This window comes from Cyprinus carpio, chromosome B21, assembly GCF_018340385.1.
Source record: "Cyprinus carpio isolate SPL01 chromosome B21, ASM1834038v1, whole genome shotgun sequence".
NCBI classification, from domain to species: domain Eukaryota; kingdom Metazoa; phylum Chordata; class Actinopteri; order Cypriniformes; family Cyprinidae; genus Cyprinus; species Cyprinus carpio.
Window position 1 is genome coordinate 14,086,230 of NC_056617.1, and position 23,555 is coordinate 14,109,784.

General features: G+C 40.1%; 1 protein-coding gene across 1 annotated transcript in view; it reads right to left on the bottom strand.

Annotated features, from left to right (window-relative positions):
* LOC109045885 (solute carrier organic anion transporter family member 2B1-like) overlaps positions 1-22,935 on the bottom strand; it is a 34,680-nt gene extending 11,745 nt beyond the window's left edge. The window contains exons 1-8 of the mRNA XM_042748293.1: positions 22,711-22,935; positions 13,686-13,744; positions 13,447-13,512; positions 7,224-7,334; positions 6,428-6,533; positions 720-857; positions 328-487; positions 25-239 (exon numbers count right to left, since the gene is read on the bottom strand). Of these exons, the coding sequence (XP_042604227.1) occupies positions 25-239; positions 328-487; positions 720-857; positions 6,428-6,505 (591 nt within the window). The 5' untranslated portion in view covers positions 6,506-6,533; positions 7,224-7,334; positions 13,447-13,512; positions 13,686-13,744; positions 22,711-22,935. The remainder of the gene's footprint in view (positions 1-24; positions 240-327; positions 488-719; positions 858-6,427; positions 6,534-7,223; positions 7,335-13,446; positions 13,513-13,685; positions 13,745-22,710) is intronic.
* Positions 22,936-23,555: the final 620 nt, after the last annotated feature.

The window sequence follows — 23,555 nt, forward strand, 5'->3', positions numbered from 1 at the left end:
ATCAATGATCAAACATTACTCATTCAAACCTAGGTAGAAGGGAGAATTCCTTTTTTCTGCATAATCATCTATGTAGGAAATTCCAAAAGGTTGTATGGGGACACCGCCAATGCCCAGCAGTAACTGGCCCAGTAGAAGTATTGGATACACTCCAAGGTGAGAATCAGTCTTTTCTTGATCACATGTCTGCTTAGAGATGTTCGGTGATTTGCAAAGACCAGAACTGTTGTCTTTGGTGTCTGTGCAACAAATACATATTGGTTATTTCAGATGTTAGGTACTTTATAAAAAAAAAAAAAAAAAAAAAAAAACACAACCCTCACTCACTGTTATTGGAGTCTGTAATATACTCATTGCTAATGAAGTGAGGTAGGGCTATAAGGAACACCCCCACACTTGCGATCATTGCTCCAATTCCAATACATCTTGGTCGATGCACACGGCTCCCAAAGAAACTCACAAACACAATGAGAACTGTGTTCCCCACCTTTGTTTAAAAACAAAAGACTTATATGCATGATCAGATATAATAGCCAAAAAGCTGTCCTTGCTGATGTAGTATCAATTTCATATTTAGACTTTGTGTCTGAACTCATACATTAATATTGAAACAATTGCAAACCAGCTGCTAAAAACTGCCAAAAACAAATGTTTTTTCTTCAGGCGATTCATGACATCCTGTCATCAACATTCATATAAAGTTAGCATATTATCCTTGCCTCATTAAAGGCTGCCAGCAATCCTGATTTCTGACTTGAAAATCCATATCTTTTCTCAATGGTGGTTATGGAGCCTTTCAGATAGCCAGACACCAAGAGCTGAGCAAGCTGTAGCATCCCGTGACACAGTACAAAAAACTGAAACACACACACAAATGTGCTAAAATGTAAACACATTTTGTAAATATGCATAGGGAAAAACAACAACAAACATTAAGTAGGAAAATATTCATCTGTTAATTGGTTTTAAATGTTCAGGCCAAGCCAAGTTAAACAAAAAACACAATATAAGGATGTGCAGTGAATACAAGGAAATAAAAATTATACAGGAAATCATCAGGCCCAGTCTGTGGAGACTAATAAAGTTAGGGAACTTAACTTAGTTACACCTCTCAAAAATAGAGATGGATTTCAACAATATTCTATTGCTAAATTTAAATATTAGATAAATGCTTCTATAAGTTCATTCTTACAGTGTTTATTTTTAAAGACTCCATAAACAAACTATAACCTGTTGAAATCATGTCACACTGCAGGCAGAGATCCCCAATACCTGAAAATGTTGTTTCCACAATACCTGTCACGATAAGCTGCTGGAAGGAAGGAGACTTGGATAAACGAAACTGTTGTTTATTAAATCCAACACACAGGGTAAATCCAAACTTGGAAGGGAAGGAAGACACACGTACACAACTGGTAGACCCGACAAAGGAGGAACGCACAGACTGGAACTAAATACATGACTTAACGAGGCAATTGAGAGGATCACAGGTAAACAGAATGACAACGAGGACTGGAACAGGAACGACCAAATAAGGGTACATGAGGGAGAAACTGGGTCACAGGGAGCACATGTGGAGCAAAACCTTTCATCCCCCTCCTGGACGGCGCGTCCTCGCGCCGTAGAACCAACAGAGGGAGGGACGGGTGGGAACTGGGAGGAGGCTCAGAAGGAAGACAGACGCCCGGGAGGGAGCCGGCAGACAGAGTTTCCTAATTAATGTTGTTCAGTTGCTTTGACAAAATCTTTTTTGTTTAAAGCACTATATAAATAAAGATGACTTGACTTGACTTGAAGGTGACGATGGAGGGAGGAGCCAAGGAGGTAACAGGAGGAGCCAAGGTGGATTGGACGGAGGAAGGAGCGAGGGAGATGAAAGGAGGGACTTGGAGCATGTGGTGCCAGGTGGGACCCACGCCACAGACATAATGGCAACCCACGGTTGAGGCAACGGAGGGAGGAGTCATGGAGGAGAAAGGGCTGATGACTCCAGGGGGCCAACCTACTTCGGTGGAGCAGGTGGCGGAGGAGCCCGAGGCAGAGACAGAAAGCCAATGAGCCAGGGCGAAAGCGAGTATCCGGAGGGCCAAGGTGGAGCAGATGGTGCCAGTGACCAAGGCAGAGGCAGGGAACCAGAAGGCCACGTTGGAGCTGGAGCAAACAGAGCACTGAGGAGAAGCTGAAGGGAAGGAGGAGCCTGACAGAGCCCGTGCAGCTGGAGGAGTGGAGTCCCGGAGTGACAGATGTAGACAACAGACCAAGGTGGAGCCGGAGGGAGCCCAGTGGAGCCAGTGGACTGATGGGCCACGGCGGAGAGGAGGGAGCTAGGAGCCATGGTGGAGCCGACTGGTCGATGGGCTGAGGCGGAGTCTGGGTCTCAGAGGCTGGAGGTCGAGACCAAGGATTCTGCAGCCACGGTGACAATGGAGGATGGCAGTCCCGCTTTACAAGCTTTACGCTACACTGCTCAAAACTCGTGTTATGTGGCAATCAGTGGCAAATCCAATGTTTCCTTACTTTAGCAAAGAAAAACCAGTCTCCTCTTGGCTTATATCGAAATCCTCCGACATTCTTCTTTACAAATCCTCGTTTTGTACTTCTAATTAGTGACCATTGTTTGGTTTTGATCTCTCCCCTGCACTTCCGGATTCGTCACTTCTAAGCGGCGCATGCGCAAATCCGACCTCATACCTCATCCACCTGGAGCTGCTTTCATGTACAACAGTGAGTGCAAGCAAGATTAAATTGATTATGTTTTAAATATGGTTATTTTTATTACAAAAATGAACCGATTCACTACAGGAGGACTTTGTTTACCCCCCAGAGCTGTGTGAGACAGTTTTTATTAAGGATGGGCACTTTTTATTTCACTTCTTTTGGACTGATGCACTGCAACACCTGCTGAGTGCCATTAAACAGCTTGAAAGATCAAAGACAACTTTTAATATAACTCCGACTGGATTCGTCTGAAAGAAGAAGTCCTATACACCTAGGATGACTTGAGGGTGAGTAATTTATGGGCTAATTTTCATTTCTGAGTAAACTAACCTTTTAAAGAAGTATCTTCTGCTCATCAAGCCTGCATTTATTTGATCTATGATTTATTTGAATAAGAAACATTACTTACTCGACATAAAAGATCTCCTCCACTGGCTTGCACTCACATTCTGTTTGTGAGGTAAACATGAAGCTTATTCCTCTCAGGGCATCTTCATCTGAGGTAAATGCAATGCTTTTTCCTCTCAGCGCATCTTCTGAGGTATATACAAGGCTTATTCATCTCAGTGTCTTCTTTCCAAAAATGAAAATTATCCAAGATGAACATGTTGCTGCTTTGTTTACGATGATGTGGGCATTTACATGCCGAGTGTCTCACATTGAGAGTTGTAATATCAATTGCGTCAGCAGCGCGTGGGCGTAATCTAATTAGAGATAATGAGTTTAGACGGAAAAACTGGACCTTTCGTTGGTTTAATACAGATTACTTTATCACATAATATTTGTTTTTGGTAAGAGTAACTTAATTTAAGAGTAGGCATGTCAGGCTTTCTATAGATATATTTGTCAATTCTATGTGTAAAGTATTTGAAGAGTTTCAGTTCATTTTAGTGATGTGTTTCTAAAAGCAGTTCGCGGAGACAGTGTAGACTGAGAGCGCACCCTGTTTATTTTCTTTATTTTACAAAAGCACAAAGTTTTGTTGATATGGTGAGCATACACAAATAAAAGTAAACACTTTACAGATTCAAGTGATGAATTACTTTTATCTGTCCAATCAAAAGTGACAGAGCATTTTAAGTTCTTTTCTCTGTCATCTGGAAAATATGCAAGTGCTCCTGTCTGCGCCTTTGCCGATCCCAGGCGGTTAAAAATTACAAATCTTACTGTTTGGAAACTTTTGACTGGTAATGTAGCCTACATATATACTGTCACCATGTCTTTGTCTTTGCCTTTGTCAGAACATTGTGTTGCTCACATCCATTTGTTTTTTTCGTGCAGTTTTTGCTGTCTAACGTTTCCTTGCGTTCCAGTTTCCTGCCACTGTTTTGGATATTTTGTATATTGCACCCACGACGTCTTGACTCTTGTGTTATTTATTTGTTTTTTTTCCTAATAAACGGTTTAACTGTACTTCCAAGTGAATTTCAAGTTATTTTTTGTGTAATAGTTGAATATATTCTACATTTACATTTACATTTAGTCATTTTGGAGGTGCTTTTATCCAAAGCGACTTACAATTAGGGGAAACATAAAGTGATTCTTCTTAAAGAGGTAAACAGACACAGGAAGTGCTTGTAATACCAAGTTTTAGACATTGTTCAAATAAGTACAAGCTAGAAAGAGAAGGAATAAATAAAGAGAAAGACAATTTTTTTACTTAATTTTTTCAAGAAGCTTCTAAAGAGATGAGTTTTCAGCTGTCGCTTGAAAATTGTCAGGGATTCCGCATTCCAGATGGGGTGGAAAGATCATTCCACCAGCCAAGAATGGTGAATGAGTATGTTCTGGAAAGTGATTTTGAGCCTCTCTGTGATTGTATCACGAGGCGTTGCTCACTAGCGGATCTCAGACTTCTAGAGGGGATGTAGATTCGTAGTAGTGAGTGGGCGGGTGCTGAGCCTGTGGCTCTTCTATATGCAAGCATCAATGTCTTGAACTTAATGCGAGTTGCAACCAGTAACCAGTGCAAGGAGATAAAGAGAGGTGTAACATGGGCTCTTTGGGCTCGTTGAAGACCAGTCGTGCTGCTGCATTCTGAATCATCTGTAGAGGTTTGATTGTGCTTGATGGAAGTCCAGTCAGAAGAGCATTGCAGTAGTCCAGTCTAGAAATGACAAGGGACTGGACAAGAAGTTGTGCAGTATGCTCCGTTAGAAAGGGCCTGATCTTTCTGATGTTGTGCAATGCAATGCTGCAAGATCGATGTGGTCTTTGAAGGTCAGCTGGTCATCAAAGGTTAAACCATATTCTAAATAAACTACAAACTAAAAATACATATGCATTTCTTTTGTCCTCACATTCTTTCTTGTAACTTCCCTCTCAGTCAAATACCTTTCTGAAAGGCTCATTATGCAGCTTATTATGTGGGCCTTTGTCTTCTCAGGTGTGAATCGCACTATGATTCAAAATCATTCACGCCTCCTCGCATACAGGTTTTCTAGACAAAAAGTGACTTAGAAAATTTAAATCAATATATTGTTTTCTGTGAATGAGTGAACAGGATAATTTTCACATCATTTTTAAGCAAAAACTCTCAACTCTCAAACTCAAATGTCTTGTGAACAAATGTTGTATGTGTTTTATGGCCTTATTCAAGTGATGTTTAAACATTTTAGTTTTTCACTAAGCAAGCATCAACATTACTTTCTCAAAAACACAATCATGTACATACATGCTCCTCACATATTATTTTAGCCAAGTTTGAGCTGATTACAGTGTCATTAGATTTTAGCCATTAATATGTTTATATAAAAAAGCACAAATGTCAGGGATTATCAAAACTTCTCCAGGCCCCCAAAACACCCTCAGACCCCAGGGGGTTAAGCAACGGTGTTTCTAAATCCATGCTATGGTAGGTGCAAAATGCTAAGCACTTTCTCTGAGCACTTTCTAAAATCCACATTGTGGAAAGTGTGCACACTAAGCATTCTGCTCACTTTCTAAAACCTTTATGGTAAGGGCTACACACTGTCAGCCTCGTTCCCTTTCTCTGAGTTGGTTTAGGCCCCGGTCCTCGCCTTGAGTTTCACTCAACTTATGTATCTCTGTTGATACATTTCTGAGCAGGGTGTTGCTACCAAAGATCTGTTGAGTCGGTTATTTGAGCAGGTTTATTCAGAATTGGCGGTAGCCCCCCTGGGTGGCAGGCCAGCGTCTGAATTGGTTTTTAGACACCTGGCCGTATCCCCTTTAAGGAATCTCTTTTTTTCTGATTCCATGCCTTGAGCTCTGCCCTAAGCTTGTGATTCCTAGTCCACCCCTTAACAGGTAAGTTCTTTTAGGGTATGTAGCTCAGGCCCTTGGCCGAAGGGGATAATGCCACTGACAGCTGGCAAGAGGTCCTTGGGGCAACTCCCATGGCTATTGTAGAGTTGGTACTTAGTGTTTGCCGTGGTTTCTGGCATGCACTCCCCTCAGCATGGCAGCGTGGGTATACCATTCCCCATAGTGACATCTAGAGGACGCCGTTTGAAGTTCCCTCGGAAGGGATTGTTTAAGTTTTGATTTTTAATTATGGTTACATGGTATGGGGTTTAGAATGTTGGTATTCTAGTTCCCTTTCCATGCTTCAGACGTATGCTTCAGATGAAGAACCGAATGACTTGTTCTCCCGGCACCCTTTTATACTGTGGTCGCACTTGGTGATGACAACAGGCTGTAACCATGGTTATATACGTAACCTGAGACGTTATATTTGGAACCTTACCTTGATATTGTTAAAGAGACCAATTGATCTGCAAGGTCTTGATGTCTGTGGGTTTCCCTGGACTTCAATAGCTGTCATTTTGTGTTATTACAAGATGTAACACATTCTGGGGAAAAATAAAAAATAAAAAATCATAGCTATTAATAGTATCATAGCTAGTAATAGTAATATGCCTTTTCTCAGCAAAACAAATAAGAACTTCCCTATTGTCTCTCACTTTTTAATTTTGATCTAGAAATCTGCAATCTACAATCAGTTACATGCTGTTTACTGCATGCTTATAAAAATGTACAGAACATGCTTGTGTTCTTCAGCTAAATTAGCATTATATTTTGTCTATTAATGTGCAGTTTTCAAGGATGTTTTTATGACATTTTTTTTTTCAGGTGGTTGGCTGCTCACACAAAAGCAGCATGGTTTAGTTCCCAACTGTTTCTAAGGAACAGGGAAAGAAGTTAAACTCGTATCACTATTGAGCAAGACTTTGCTCCAAAGGTGCCTTTGTCTTTGCAGTTAGTGATTTGTGTTGATTTTGATTCAGTACTTTCAAATGTTTGAAATCAACACCAAAATAGAACAATTGAGGAGAAAGTGCCCAGATAGAGGATATTTAGGAAAAAAACACATATAATTTATATTTATTATGTATCCTCAACATTTCTATGTCCACATCTTGATTAGCCTATAGCAATGAATTAATAAAACTACATTTAGTTGACAATTATGCCACATTCCAAATAGCATGTCCAAGTTGTTCAAGCAAGTTGAGTTCATGAATTAACAGAAGTGTACTTACAGCTTGCTGAGACTGAAGAGTTGGAGAAAGTCTGCTTTCACTTTAAGGCAGTTAGGTACAACTTAAGAAGCCTCTTGAGCTGGGCGGGCTTTCAGGATTGAGCAACATCAGCTAGTATTTGGATGTGATTTCATGGGGAGAGGTAAAAAGAGAAAGAAAGAAAGAAAGAAAGAAAGAAAGAAAGAAAGAAAGAAAGAAAGAAAGAAAAACATATTTAACATAGTTTGCAAATCTATGCATTTGTCATTACTGACGATGGATACAAACAATAGACAGCACACAACGTCCTATCAAGAAAACTTTTGAAATAAACAGTCTGACCAGCAGATGGAGACAAAGTACAGTTTTAAAACTACACTCTCTTTATATGAAAAATCTCATGCACAGGAAAAGACACTGGGAAAGAGTGTTGTTAGATTTAAGGTAGTATTTAGATTATATTCTCATTCTATTCTGAAGCCTGTAAACAAATGAGAAATTTGGTTGTAGATCAGATCACATCACATCTGATGGCTCTCTCTCTTTCATTTGTCCCTAAAATATATGAAGCAAGATAGGCTACTTCAGGGCCGGCAAGTAAGTTTGGCATCGGACCAAAACACAAAAAAAAATCTTTTTTTTGCCCGAACATAGTCAAAGGCTAATAATAAAAAATAAAAAATTGATGAAAATGCTCCTACAATTGGCCGTGACAGACTGTTACAGTGTCTTTTGTAACTGGTATTGAGCTGTCTGTGTGAAATCCTGTAGGAGGACAGTCATTGACAAAAAGCCACATTTGTGTGGTGGTGTCTGTCAGAGTATGTGAGCGGAGTGAAGCGTCAACAATTTCCCCTCCACGCTCTGAGCATTTTATAATCACTCCTCTCCCTCTCCACTCCTCGCTCACTGAAATCAGAAACACTCCAGCAAACATCTGGACGTTTAATGACTGTTGAAAAGACGTCCCTCTGACACATCCCGTCATGGTTGAAAATAGTTCCAAAATGAAAGTTGAGCAGACGTCTTTGACGTCATCTGGCCGTGAATTCCACGTCTTTTCTGCACGTCCCTGGACGTCTAAATGTGTCGTCTTCTGGGTGTTTAAATGTGTTGCTGCATAGTTTAAGTGTATATATAAGCCTGCATATAAAATAATCACACACCCATTGTGTAACATCTTGAAAGGCAGTCAATTATGTCTTGAGGTTTAACACATCTTGACAAAGGTTCAAAATCGGTCCAGTCAGACCTGAACGTCTTTAAAACATTTTAATCATGTGTACATCACAAACAAGAACACACTATTTGTGGACATAAGCAAAAAATAAGCATGTTCTGATTTAGCAATATAATGAATTATTATATAAAGGGATAGTTCTCCCAAAAATGAATATATAATTTCTCACCCTCATGTTTCAAACCTGTATACCTTTTCTATGTTCTGCTGAACACAAAGATATTCGGAAGAATGTTTGTAACCAAGCAGATCTCACAACCCATTAACTACAATTGTAAGAAAAATGATTATGATAGTTGATGGGAGAAAAAACAGCCGCCCAACCGGAACACAGCGCCACCACCGCCTCAGCCGCCAGCTTCACAGCACAGGGAGTTTCAGCAGTGTCCGCGCTCTTCTAGCCGTCACAGACCGCCCCGCCCCTCGGGGACCCAGGCAGAGGATAACGCTGAAACCTGAGCCCTCAAAGTCTTCCTGACCACACTAGGAAGACAAAGATGGTAGAGTCTCGCTTCGGCCGGACCGCCATCAAAGATAGCGCGTGCAGCTCTCTCAGTTCCCTCAGCAGAGGTGACTGGAGAAGTGAATTTCACAGCCAACGAGCCCGTTACACAAGCCGCTCGCCTGAACCCAAAGGCCGTTTTTCACGGCCACCCAGATAAATCTCTAAAAGAGCATTATGTCTGTCTTTCCGGCTCATGCCGAAGGTGTTGTAAATGTAGGAAATGTGCCCACGTCCCAGTGCTCACCCCTACACATAAGCACGGCCCGTTCAGTGTCACACACTCATTCACGCCGCGTGTGTTTTAAATGTAGGAAATGTGCCTGCTGTACAGTGTTTACCCCTACTCACAAACACAGGTCACTCTGTGACACTCACTCACTTAGAGCCCCCATCAATAAATGCGAAATGCGTTCTGTGTGCAAAAAACCCATCAGTAGACACGAAATGTGGTCTGTGTGCAGAGAGTGTGCACCCACAAGCGAACACTTTATGCTATGCGCCGCACACACACAGCGACCAGAGCCCAGATACCATTCTTCCTCTAGCTTTAAGCATAAAAGCATGGGAAATGATCCTTGGCGTGTCAGATTGGGTAATGAAAACTATAAAATGAGGCTATTCACTGCAGTTCGCTCGCAGACCCCCGCGCTTTCGAGGCAGGGTCAAAACCACGGAGAAAGAAGAAGTAGCTCATCTACTTCATGTCGAGATTGCGAACCTGCTGAGAAAAGGTGCTATAGTTCAGCTATAGTTCCCAGAGCTGATGCAGCTAGTGAGCACAACCCCAGATTTGGCATCCGCGACCCGACTTATGGACTCTGCACGTCTGGGCCATCAACGGGTACCTGCAGACCTCTCAGAGGGAGTGTTGAACAGTATTACACAGACGAGAGCGCCTTCTACTAGAAGGCTTTACGCTTCAAAGTGGTCAGTGTTTTCCGGCTGGTGCTCGGGTCAAAACATAGACCCACAACGTTGTAGCATTGTGGAGATTCTCTCCTTCCTTCAGGAGCTGTTGGACAAGGGCAGGTCCCCTTCCACGCTCAAAGTGTACATGGCTGCCATAGGTTCCGGTCTGGGACCTCTCCACGGCCTGGACGCTATGAAAGGCGCCCCCTTTCAACCGTTGCAGTCCGTGGATTTGCGGTATCTTTCATTTAAAACCGTTTTCCTTGTGGCTCTCGCCTCGGTCAAGCGAGTGGGTGACCTGCACGCGCTCTCTGTGAGTGCTACGTGTATCGAGTTTGGACCTTACGACTCTAAAGTCATTCTCAAACCGAGACACAGTTTTGTCCCCAAAGTGCCTTCCACTCCGTTCAGAGCACAAGTCATTTCACTGTCAGCTCTTCCAAGATCTGATAGTAAGGGCGATGTGAACCTCCTCTGCCCGATCAGGGTGCTGAGGATATATGTCGGACGGTCTGCTGCTTTCAGACAGTCAGAGCAGCTCTTTGTTTCTTTTGGTGACCATACTAAGGGACTAGCCACATCGAAACAGAGCCTTTCCAGATGGATAGTTGATGCTATCGCTCTGGCTTATGAGTCTAAGGATCTTTGCTGCCCGCTGGGCATCAGAGCTCATTCCACAAGAGGCATGGCCTCCTCTTGGGCATGGTCTAGTGGTGTTTCACTCCAGGACATTTGTATGGCGGCAGGCTGGGCCTCCCCGTCTACATTCATGAGGTTCTATAACCTGGAAGTTCCTGCCTTGCAGGCTAAGCTGTTGTCAGTCTAAGTGTATATCCACTGATCTGCCCGACTCGGTGTTGTGCAGATAGTGTTTTATGAGCGTGCTGCTAGTACAGGTGTAAGACTAACAGATCAGGCTGACTTAGGTCCTCCCTGACTGTAATTCTACAAGGATATCTGTCCCTCTGGCTCAGATGTCAAACTGATGTTAGCCTTGCTTTTATGCAGTTCAGGCTGACTTCTGTCATTCCTGACTGTTATACTGTGATAAGCACCCATGTCCTTTTAGATGGTCATATTATATTCTGGGACCCACGTTCGTTGGTCTGGATTTACCCGTTATTATGTTTAATTCAATTCAATTCAAGTTTATTTGTATATCGCTTTTTACGATACAAATCATTGCAAAGCAACTTTACAGAAAATATAATATTTAGTAGTAGCTTATCAGTGGTGACTGTCAGTTTATGTGCATACGGCAGAAATGTTCAGAAAAATCAATAAAAGACGTAAACAAACAGACGATTAACACTATTAACAGAAATTATGCAATCAAACTTATAGCAAAATGTGGTAGTTCTGTATGTTGTCTCTGGGTTAGCATCATCTGAGGTCCTCTGAGGGGTTGGCATCATCTCTTCTCAGGTGTTCTGGATCCAGACTGAAGTTTGTGTAAATCCCGTAGCCTAGCTGCTGTTCCAACCAAGTATAATTAATTAGTTTAACCCAAGCTAAAGAATAATAATGTGCATTTGATCAGATATAACTGCAGTCCAAAATTATGAGATGCATTATTTGAATGCTTGGCCAAAGAGATGTGTTTTTAATCTAGATTTAAACAGAGGAAGTGTGTTTGAACCCCGAACATTATCAGGAAGGCTATTCCAGAGTTTGGGAGCCAAATGCGAAAATGTTTACCTTGGGCACATGCCCTTGGGGATATATGTGTGGACATTACTAGCATGCACGGCGTGTCACATTGGGTTCCCGTAGCGTAAGCTAGCTTACGCAACACGAGAGTACTCTCGTGAGAGAACGCTCTCGGTTACTAACGTAACCTCTAGATGAGGGAACAAGTGTTGCATAACCCTGCCGTGCTTGTGCTACGTTCTGGTTTTGGTTCATCTATGAAAAACCAAAGAATAACCTATCTGGACTCAGCTTATATAGACATAAGCCACGGCCATTTTGGCGGGACGTAACATGCACGGGCGCCCGCGCCCTCATTGGTGCATACGTCACGAGCAGTTCTTCGATAGTTTACAGCACAGCAACCAATAGGCGCGCGAGCTGTCTCGCCTAGGTCTGCTTGTGCAGCAATGCATTTTAAATTAATGCAAAATTAAGGATAATTTTTTGGCTTCAGTATTCTCGAGAAAAAGAGATTTTCCCGTAGCTTAAGCTAGTTTACGCAACACTCGTTCCCTCATCTAGAGAGAACCGAGGTTACGTTAGTAACCGAGAGCGTTTCCGAACTGTTCACGTCAGCGCACAAACCTGTAAAAGGAACGTTTCCGGCAGTTTCCGTCTATGTGCTCTGGCGTTTCTGACTTCTGGACACGGTCAGAAACGGACTGTTTTGTGTGCGGCAATTTTCCAGCCCGCTCACTAACGCAATAAACTCCCAGACACAGACGGAAATGTTTACTCACTCACCGGTAAATCCATGTACATCCCTGTGCATGAGAAGTAAAGTCTCCGCAAAATCCAGAGTACAAGCAGTTAAATTTCCGTGAACGGATACTCATGTCTCAGTAAACGTCTATAAATTACTATACACTTAATATGTTTTAAATTCTACGGGCCTTCTATACAAAAATGCGTCATATGCGCTTATAAAAACTGTCATCAAAGCCACAAAGACATCAAGGCATCAACAAAACTCAATTTTTATTTTTCAGCAAATGCAAGACAGCAAACATTTAACATGACTGCAAATATTATTAAACAAACTCAGCAGGACTGCAACAACATTTGGAATGAGAAAAATATTTTAAATATTTTGCAAACACAGACACTTCAAGAAAATCATTAAACTGATTAAAAAATTAAATAATGTATACTAACCAAAAGACAAACATAATAATGAAAACATTTGCAATTGACACTTGAGTCAGGACAGTGATAACTGCTCTCTCAATCAGACAGTCACACACACATATTCTATAACTCTAATGGCACCATCAGGACCATGCAATGTTTTTTTCATTTACTTCTGGCTTTCAGAAGCTACAGTAAGAGTTATGTTCATAAGTTTACATACCCCTAGCACAGAGATGGGCAAACTCAGTTGTAGAGGGTCACTGTCCTGCAGAGTTTTGCTCCAACCCTGATCAAACTCACCTGCCTGTAGCCTTCTAGTAATCCTGAAGACCTTGATTTTAGCTTCAGGTCTGTTTAATAAGGGTTGGAACAAAACTCTGCAGGACAATAGCCCTCCAGGACTGAGTTTGCCCCTCTGTGCCCTACCAGAATATGCTATTGTTTTAACAAAATAAGAGGGATCATAATGTATTTCTGATTTTATAAAAATGTATAATTTATAAAAATGTTAAAAAGTTTACATACACTGGATGACCCACAGCTATTTTTGTTTTGGGATAGTTTTTCATGAGTCCAAAGCAGTTCAACTGCCTGCTGTACTTCAGAAAAATCCTCCAAATTCTGAAAATGTTTCTCCTAAACTTTGTTAAAATAAACTTCATTAATAATAAAAAAAAAAAAAAAAGAAGCTAGTCAAAGTGATTTAGTAACTGAATAAAACATAACTTTAGTAATAGAATGGTAGTCAAAAACTGTGATCAAGTTACCTGACTGATGACTATTCTTTAAAGATCAGCAGTTTTCCAGAAGAATGGCAACATTTGCTATCTGACCTAAAACATTAAATATATATACACATTAAAACATTTACATTAAATCACCTCAAAATAAAACAAAATACATGGTAGATTTCTAAAAATTAAAACTAGAACGCAGACATAAACAAAATAAGTGAAATTTATGCTTCACTTTGAAAATTATGATATATTAACAAATGAAGACACACCATTTCTCCTCCAAGGCTGTCTCCGGTGAATCAGAAGTCAGCTGCAGTGTTTGGAGACTCTGGAATCAGATGAGCAGAATGTGTCTGCAGATTTGTCAGTGGGGAATATGTTACAAACTAAAGCTAGCTAAACTAACATTAGTAAATAAACATGTATATTGTACTAAAAGCTAACTTTTAAAAATGTAACGTTAAGTTAGCAGTTACTAAGTTACCAGTTAGCAGTTTATCAAGATATCTAGACTAATTTTACAACATAAATCCACTCAAATATATCCATTACAACACTTAACATTAAGCTTTGGTAAATAGCTTATTTAAAATGTTTCTGTAAATTCTTCCTTACTTTGTTCTGATATAAATCTCTCTGGACGCTGTGACCGCGCACTGACTGAAGGCTGCTGAAGCGGGAACAAATGACTCGAAACAACACCGGGCTATAAAGATATATTACTGTTCATTATGTCTATTACCAAACTACAACAAACCCCGAGATACAGCACTACCGCGAATGGTGTGGATTTTATTTTATTAATCTCACTCAAATTTTGCGATTCTGTTCAAAAGAATCATTTAGATTCATTAAATTCGGATTAATTTAGACTAGCCTACAGATTTAAAATGACTGGACGATTAATTTTTAACTGATAAACACCCTGAAAAAACAAGACAGTGCTTGCTCCCTTAATTACGACATTAACCATGTGTGACGAGTGGGGCGGGGCCGAGAGCCGTGGGAACCGAGCGAGGCCGGTGGAGTGATTGGGAAATGAGTGACCCCTGCTCCACTCGCCGGTCTCGAGTCCCACAGAGGAGATTGGGAGGATACAAAAGAGGAGCGACGACAGTGAAGGACGAGAGAAAACCCAGGCCTTGTCCTTTTCGTCCTTCGCTGTCATCGCTCCTCTTTTTATATAGAGGCAGTGTGCAAGGGCAGGCAAAGATGTGGAAGATGTGCTGGTGATCATGAATATGGAACGTGTGAAAGATGGGCTTAAATTAAATGCTGCAATTGTGAAGGGGAGCATAGTTCTGCTTTTCGAGGTTTCGAAGTCAGTAAAAGAGCTGCAGAGATTCAGAAAATTAAGCATGCACACAGGGATTTCTTATGCTGAGGCAACCAAGATTGTGCATAAAGAGGCAGATGGCTTGTACAGGAAAATTAAGCTCAGCAGGTAACACGAGATCATGTAACGGATGTAGTAAACTAAAGGAAGACACGTTATAAATGTGGGAAGAAATGAATTTGTGCTATTTATGGTTGAAGTTATAAATCTCACAGCTCAAACAGACAAGAAGATGGAAAAAAAAATAAAGAAAATAGTTAAAGCAGCAGAAAAGTTTCTTGGAATAAAAGGACTAAGATAGGAAGCAGTTGAAGGAATGTTAAATGGAGGTATATCCAACTCAGTCACAATCAGGGGGTGATGTATCCAGATGGTAGTAAATATTTTGTAATTAAATGCATGAAGTCTTGTTGCCAATGGCCTAGAGTTTAAAAAATGTATTTTAAATATACAGGATAAGCCTAATATAATTTGTATTCAAGAAACATGGCTCAAACCGCAGTGGGATTTTATAATTCAAGGGTATAGAACAATTAGAAAAGATAGGGTAAATGGAAATGGGGGTGGAGTGGCAATTTTTGTGCAATGTGGAGTGAGATATAATTTGATAAGTATAGATAAAGAAAATTAAGCAATAGTAATTAAAATCTGGGCAGGAAATGATGAGATAATATTAATAAATTATTATAACCCATGTAAAATTATTTATATTAGCACATTAAATAATATAGTTGGGGATGTACAAGGTAAAATGGTATGGTGTGGAGACTTTAATACACATAATGTATTATGGGGTAGTAGGAAAATAGATGCAAATGGTGCAGCAATCGAGGAGTATTAAAAGGATAATGAATTAGTATGCATGAATGATAGAACAGGTACAAGGTATAATAGTAGTCAAAATATGGATCTAACAATAGTATCATATAGCATTGCAGGGATTACAACTTGGGAGGTACTTATAGAAGCACTAGTTGGAAGTGATCATTATCCAATTAAAATCAGGATAGGAATAGAGTTTAAAGCAATATCAAGATGGAAGTTAAATAAAGCAAATTGGGAAGTGCTCCAAGAAACAAGTAAAAATGAGTGTGAATGATTAAGTAGCGAGGATGTGATGAAGATGAATATAATAGAAAACTAGTAGAAATTATTATACAATCAGCGAATGAATCAATCCCAAAGAGTTCAGGAAAGGTTGTTAAAAAAAAAAGAGTGTCATGGTGGAACGAAAATTATAGTAAAGTTGTTAAAGAAAGAAACAGAGCATTTAAAAGGTAAAGAAACACCACACGATGGAAACATTAATCCAGTTAAAAAAATACAGGCAGTAGTTTGGAAATTGATTAAAACAGCTAAAGGCTTGCTGGAGGCAGTATTGCAATAGTATAGGAAGAGAGACATTGTTGTCAGACATTTGGGGTATGGTTAGGAAAATGAGCAGAATTAGGAGGAGGAACTATACAGTTCCGGTATTGATAAGTAATACTAAAACAGCTGTAAATAATATAGAAAAAGCTGTACTTCTAGCGGAAACATTAGTGAAAACATACAGCTCAGAGAATTTATCTGATTTAGCTAAACAAGCTAGGGATAATATGCTTGCATTGAACCCTGGTATAAGTATAAGGAAAGCAGCAATGAATGAGAGCTTAGATGTGCCTTTTAGTTTGTTTGAATTAAAGAGGGCAATTCAGAATGCGAAACAGTCATCCCCTGTTTGTTGGTGTCGTATGCCTCTAGTTTGAGCTCCGTCACGTTATTCTCTATCTTCTATTTTTTTATTGTTGAAATCTATTTTATACACCATCATTTTCGTTTCTATAACGTGTGAATATATCCTCTATCGTATTCTACAACAAAAACAATCAGAGCGCCTTGATATCACTAGTTTTATTTTGATTTCCCGAGTCCGCTAGTAGCTTATAGCCCATTAGCATCACCAGCGTGGTTGTCGCTAAACCCGCGTGCATCGCTAATACTCTATTCACACACATTACAATTGCTTTACTCACTGTTTCTTGCTTTAATGGCGGATGTTTGTCTACCTTTGAGTGCAGGTGACGACACGTTCGAGCTGCATTCGGTGCAGCTCGAGCTGGAGGCCGTGGAGAAGCAGATTCGGGTCCTGGAGCAGAGGCAGTCCCAGCTGAGAGCGCGGAGAGAGCCGCGCGCTGCATTCGGCCGGGCTGACGCTCACAAGTCCAGGGTAAGTATACAGCGCGTTGCTAACAGTCCCACCACCTCCACCCCGTGTGTTTCTCTGCACAGGCCTGGTGCACCCAGGACGCGATCTGCCCAGAAGTCCTTCACGCCGGCTCCGGGACACCACGGACCCTGGGTGCATCCGCAGCGGAGGACGCGAGCCAGGCCCCGGGTGACGACTTCTCCCCCTCCCGTCTTCGAGATCTCCACACGGAACCGCTTCTCTCCCCTCCGCGAGATGGAACGCGACTCTGCGATCGTCGGAGACTCCATCGTCCGACACGTCTGTGCTACGTTAGCCGAAGGTAAAGTGCACACTCACTGTCTCCCTGGTGCTCGTGTTCTCGATGTTTCTGCGCAGATACCCGCGATCCTGAAGGCCGACGAGAGCCCCAGAGCGGTCGTGCTTCACGCCGGGGTTAACGACACCACGCATCGGCAGACGGAGACGCTGAAGAGGGACTTCAGGAGCCTGATCGAGACGGTTCGCAGCACGACGCCCGCGGCGACGATCATCGTGTCAGGACCGCTGCCCACGTATCGACGAGGACACGAAAGGTTCAGTAGACTTTTTGCTTTAAATGAATGGTTATTGTCATGGTGTAAAGAACAGAAACTGCTCTTTGTTAATAATTGGAATCTTTTCTGGGAGCGACCTAGGCTTTTTCGGGCTGATGGCCTGCACCCCAGCAGAGTCGGAGCAGGACTGCTGTCGGACAACATCTCCAGGACTCTACGCTCCATTTGACTAGTAAGTCAATTCTCAAATAACTGCTATGATGGCTTTTGTTCTACCCACTTAAATAGAAGTACTTGCGCTGTCCAATCTATTAAGACTGTGTCTGTTCCCCGAATAGTGAGGTCAAAATATAAATTTAATGTAGGATCTAGAAAAAATCTTATCGTGATTAAACCAGAAAAACATAAAATAAATGAACAAAAACAATTTTTAAAGTTTGGGCTCATAAACATTAGATCACTCACACCCAAAGCAGTTATTGTAAATGAAATGATCACAGATAATAGTTTTGATGTACTCTGCTTGACTGAAACCTGGCTAAAACCAAATGATTATATTGGTCTAAATGAGTCTACTCCATCAAACTACTGTTATAAACATGAGCCCCGTCAGACTGGTCGTGGGGGAGGTGTTGCAACAATATATAGTGATATTCTTAGTGTTACCCAGAAAACAGGATACAGGTTTAAATCATTTGAAATACTTATGCTTAATGTTACACTGTCAGATATGCAAAAGAAATCTGTCGTATCTCTTTCTCTGGCTACTGTGTATAGACCACCAGGGCCATATACAGAATTCCTAAAAGAATTTGGAGATTTCCTCTCAGACCTGTTGGTTACCGCTGATAAAGCGCTAATTTTCGGAGATTTTAACATTCATATTGATAATACAAATGATGCATTAGGACTTGCGTTTACTAACTTATTAAACTGTTTTGGAGTAAAGCAAAATGTCACCGGGCCCACTCATCGTTTTAATCATACGCTAGACTTAATTATATCGCATGGAATCGATATTACTGACATAGATATCGTACCTCAAAGTGATGATGTTACTGACCATTTCCTTGTATCGTGCATTCTGCGTATTAATAATAATAACTATATAGCTTCGCGTTATCGTCCGGGCAGAAACTATTGTTCCAGCCACCAAAGACAGATTCGCAAATAACCTGCCTGATTTATCTCAACTGCTCTGTGTACCCATAAATACATATGAACTAGACAAAATGACTGGCAACATGGGCACTATCTTCTCTAATACATTAGAAGCTGTTGCCCCCATCAAATTGAAAAAGGTTAGAGAAAAACGTACTGTGCCATGGTACAACAGTAATACCCACGCTCTCAAAGAAAGAAACTCGTAGTCTTGAGCGCAAATGGAGAAAAACTAACTTGGAAGTTTTTAGAATTGCGTGGTAAAACAGTATGTCCAGCTATAGACAGGCTCTAAAAACTGCCAGGGCCGAGCATATCCACAAACTCATACAAAACAACCAAAACAATCCAAGGTTTTTATTTAGCACAGTGGCTAGATTAACAAATAACCAGACGCCACCCAATCTAAATATTCCCTCACAGTTAAATAGTAATGACTTTATGAATTTCTTCACTGATAAAATAGATAACATCAGAAATACAATAACAAATGTAGATTCTACAGCGTCTAATACTTTAGGTTTATCTATCGCACCCAAAGATAAACTGCAGTGCTTTACAACTATAGGACAGGAAGAGCTAAATAAACTTATCACTGCATCTAAACCAACAACATGTCTATTAGATCCTGTACCCACTAAATTACTGAAAGAGTTGTTACCTGTAGCAGAAAATAACGCTTCTCAATATTATTAACTCGTCGTTATCTTTAGGTCACGTCCCAAAACCATTCAAGCTGGCCGTTATTAAGCCTCTTATTAAGAAACCACAACTAGATCCTAGTGAACTGGCAAATTACAGACCCATTTCAAATCTTCCATTTATGTCTAAAATTTTAGAAAAAGTTGTGTCTGCTCAATTGTGCTCCTTCCTGCAAAAAAAATGATCTCTATGAAGAATTTCAGTCGGGTTTCAGGCCCCATCATAGCACAGAAACTGCACTTGTTAAAATTACAAATGACTTGCTTCTTGCATCAGACCAAGGCTGCATCTCATTGCTAGTTTTACTTGATCTTAGTGCTGCGTTTGACACCATAGATCACGACATACTCATAGATAGATTACAAAACTATACAGGTATCCAAGGGCAGGCTTTAAGATGGTTTAGATCCTACCTGTCCGATCGCTACCACTTTGTTTATCTAAATGGGGAGTCATCTCATTTATCACCAGTAAAATATGGAGTGCCACAAGGATCTGTCCTAGGTCCTCTGCTATTTTCAATATACATGTTGCCCCTTGGTAATATCATTAGAAAATACGGGATTAGTTTCCACTGTTATGCTGATGATACTCAACTATATATCTCAACAAGACCAGGTGAAACTTCTAAATTATCTAAGCTAACAGAGTGTGTTAAAAATGTAAAAGATTGGATGACCAATAATTTTCTCCTATTAAATTCAGATAAGACAGAGATATTACTTATTGGACCAGAAAACATTACACAGAATCTCGTAGATTACAATTTGCAACTAGACGGATGTACTGTTACTTCCTCTACTGTAAAAAATCTGGGGGTTATATTAGACAGTAACTTGTCTTTTGAAAATCATATTTCCCATGTTACAAAAACAGCATTCTTCCATCTTAGAAACATTGCCAAGCTACGAAACATGTTACCTGTTCCTGATGCAGAAAAGCTAGTTCATGCATTCATGACCTCTAGACTGGACTATTGTAATGCACTGCTAGGTGGTTGTCCTGCATCCTCAATAAACAAGCTACAGGTAGTCCAAAATGCAGCGGCTAGAGTCCTTACCAGGTCAAGAAAATATGATCATATTACCCCAATACTACAGTATCTGCACTGGCTACCTATTAAGTTCCGTATCAGTTACAAAATATTATTACTTACTTATAAGGCCCTTAATGGTTTAGCTCCTGCGTACCTAACTAGTCTTCTACCTCGCTACAATCCATCACGTTCCCTAAGGTCACAAAACGCTGGACTTTTCGTAGTACCTAGGATAGCAAAGTCTACTAAAAGAGGTAGAGCTTTTTCGCATTTGGCTCCCAAACTCTGGAATAGCCTTCCTGATAATGTTCGGGGCTCAGACACACTCTCTCTGTTTAAATCTAGATTAAAAACACACCTCTTTGGTCAAGCATTCAAATAATGCATCTCATAATTTTGGACTGCAGTTATATCTGATCAAATGTGCATTATTATTCTTTAGCTTGGGTTAAACGAATTAATTTTACTTGGCTGGAACAGCAGCTACGCTAATTATGTCTCTATTTGTTTCTCTGTTTTGCCACGGGATTTATATCCCGTGGTAACTAGGATTTACACAAGCTCCAGTCTGGATCCATAACACCTGAGAAGAGATGATGCAAGCCCCTCAGAGGACCTCAGATGATGCTAACCCAGAGACAACATACAGAACTACCACATTTTGCTATAAGTTTGATTGCATAATTGCTGTTAATAGTGTTAATCGTCTGTTTGTTTACGTCTTTTTATTGATTTTTCTGAACATTTCTGCTATATGCACATGAACTGACAGTCACCACTGATAAGCTACTACTAAATATTGTAGAAACTTAATTTTCTGTAAAGTTGCTTTGTAATGATTTGTATCGTAAAAAGCGCTATACAAATAAACTTGAATTGAATTGAATTGAATTAATAATGACATTTGCTATAGTATGTTGGCACACATGGAAGACAGTGCTCTCTATGTATTACTAAAGCTATTATTATTATTATAAGTCTATTATAGTACCTATATTAAAACTTGGGAAAAATGCATCAGACCTTACAAACTATTGACCTATAGCACTAACTTCACAACTAGGGAAAATGATGGAACGAATAGTAACAGAAAGAATAACATTAACGAAACTATTTGTCTCCTTACCAAATTGGATTCTGTAAAGGGAGAAATACTATGGATCCGGTATTAATCTTGGAATCAGAAATAAGGAAATCACAAATAAACAAACAAATAGTGGTAGCAGTATTTTTTGATATAGAAAAAGCTTATGACATGTTATGGAAAGAAGGGCTGCTTATTAAGTTAGGCAAATTAGGTGTAGGAGGCAGGCTATACAACCAGGTGGTGGATTTTCTTTTTGACAGGACTATAAAAGTGAGGGTACAGGTACTGAACATTCAGAAGTTTATCATGTGGAAAACAGAATCCCACAGAGCAGTGTTTGCAGCCCTGTGCTTTTTAATGTCATGATAAATTATATATCTGAGGAAATTGATACAGGCATAGGTAAATCTCTGTATGCTGATGATGGGGCCCTGTGGATTAGGGGACGGAATTTGAGATTCATAGAGAGGAAAATGCAAACTGCAATTACTAAGGTAGAGCAGTGGGCAAATAAATGGGCTTTTAAATTATCAATAACTAAAACACAAGTTATTTGTTTTTCTAGAAGACACAAAGAAACATCACTTAAATTGTATGGCCAAGCATTTGAGCAAGTCAAAGTTGTTAGGTTTCTTGGAATGTTTCTAGATGAAAAACTAACATGGAAACAAAATGTTGAGAAAATAAGGGGAAAAATCAAGAAAATTAACAACCTTTTGAGATGCTTAGCAGGAAAAAACTGGGGTGCAACTATAACATCAATGTTAAATATATATCAGGCTATTATAAGAGCCTCGTTTGATTATGGATGTATAGCTTAAAATTATCAGTATATACAGTTGAACTTGTGGGACTACTAGCTTTAAACTGGATACAGGAAAATAATGTGAATAATGAAATAATTGCATCGGACAGTTGGTCTGCTCTTTTAAGCATTAAAACTATGAAATCATGCAGATTAGATGTCATAAATTAAATTCATCAAAACATATTTTGTTTACATGAGAAGGGCTTGAACGTTGGGTTTGTTTGGGTTCCTGCTCGTGTAGGAGTTGAGTAAAATGAAACTGTAGATAAGCTGGCTAAATTGTCATTGAAACGACAAACAGTGGATTTAAATGTCACATTAAGTAGAAATGGAAGCTTCAGTGCAAGTTTTACTAGAAAGACTTAATGCCACGTCACGTATTACAGTTAGATCTAGCCAACCGGCACTCAACACGAAGAATATAAAAGCCCTCTACTCACGCTTCATTGTGTATGCAGATACTGCCGCGACGTTTCTTGTTCAAACTGTCGCTTGACTTATTGCCTGGCTTTCCGTGGGTTACTTGCATATAATTAAATTCGTCTCCTGCAAACTATTGCGAGTTTGACATTCCTCTCAAGATGCACACTAGATCGTTGGCATTGCTATGGTGACGCGGTGAACGTTTGCGGTCGTTTGGTAGTGTTGGATGACATACAGGCTTCGCAATTTTTTCGGCAGAGGATGTAAAACATTGGGGGAGTTCCGAGTGCTTTCCAGGGTTGCCAGGTTTTCTCAAATCCGCCAATTGCTACGCAAAACAAGCCCAATCGCGTTTCCCGGTAAAATTCACATTCCAGCAGTGGCGCCCCCAGAAAATTTTAATAGGACTAGTGACGTTTTTTTTATGTCCACAGTAAATCTTAGGGTGGCACATAAAAAAAAAAAAAAAAAAATAAATAATTACATAAATAAATAAATAAAATAAATTGACAAAAAATGATATTTTTGTGATTTCTGTGATTTTATCGATAACGATAATTAGACAATATTTTGCTGAGTGTGTTATTGTTCTGATATCTTATTTCTAGTTGTGCTGATAGGTTTTTATTTTTACCTTTATGCCATTTTTCCTAAAAGTGTGAAACATCTTTTAGGTCAAATACTTGCATTTGGGCTAAATGCAATCAGAACAACAAAACTGATCTTTGCAATGCAGAGAAAACAGAAGCTTCATCTGAAGTGCCAATTGTTTTTACATACTGTTTAATGCAGCTCTGTGGGACATGGAGTACTTTAACCTGCAGTTACAAATGAATAAATAATGTTTTTATAATTTAAACAT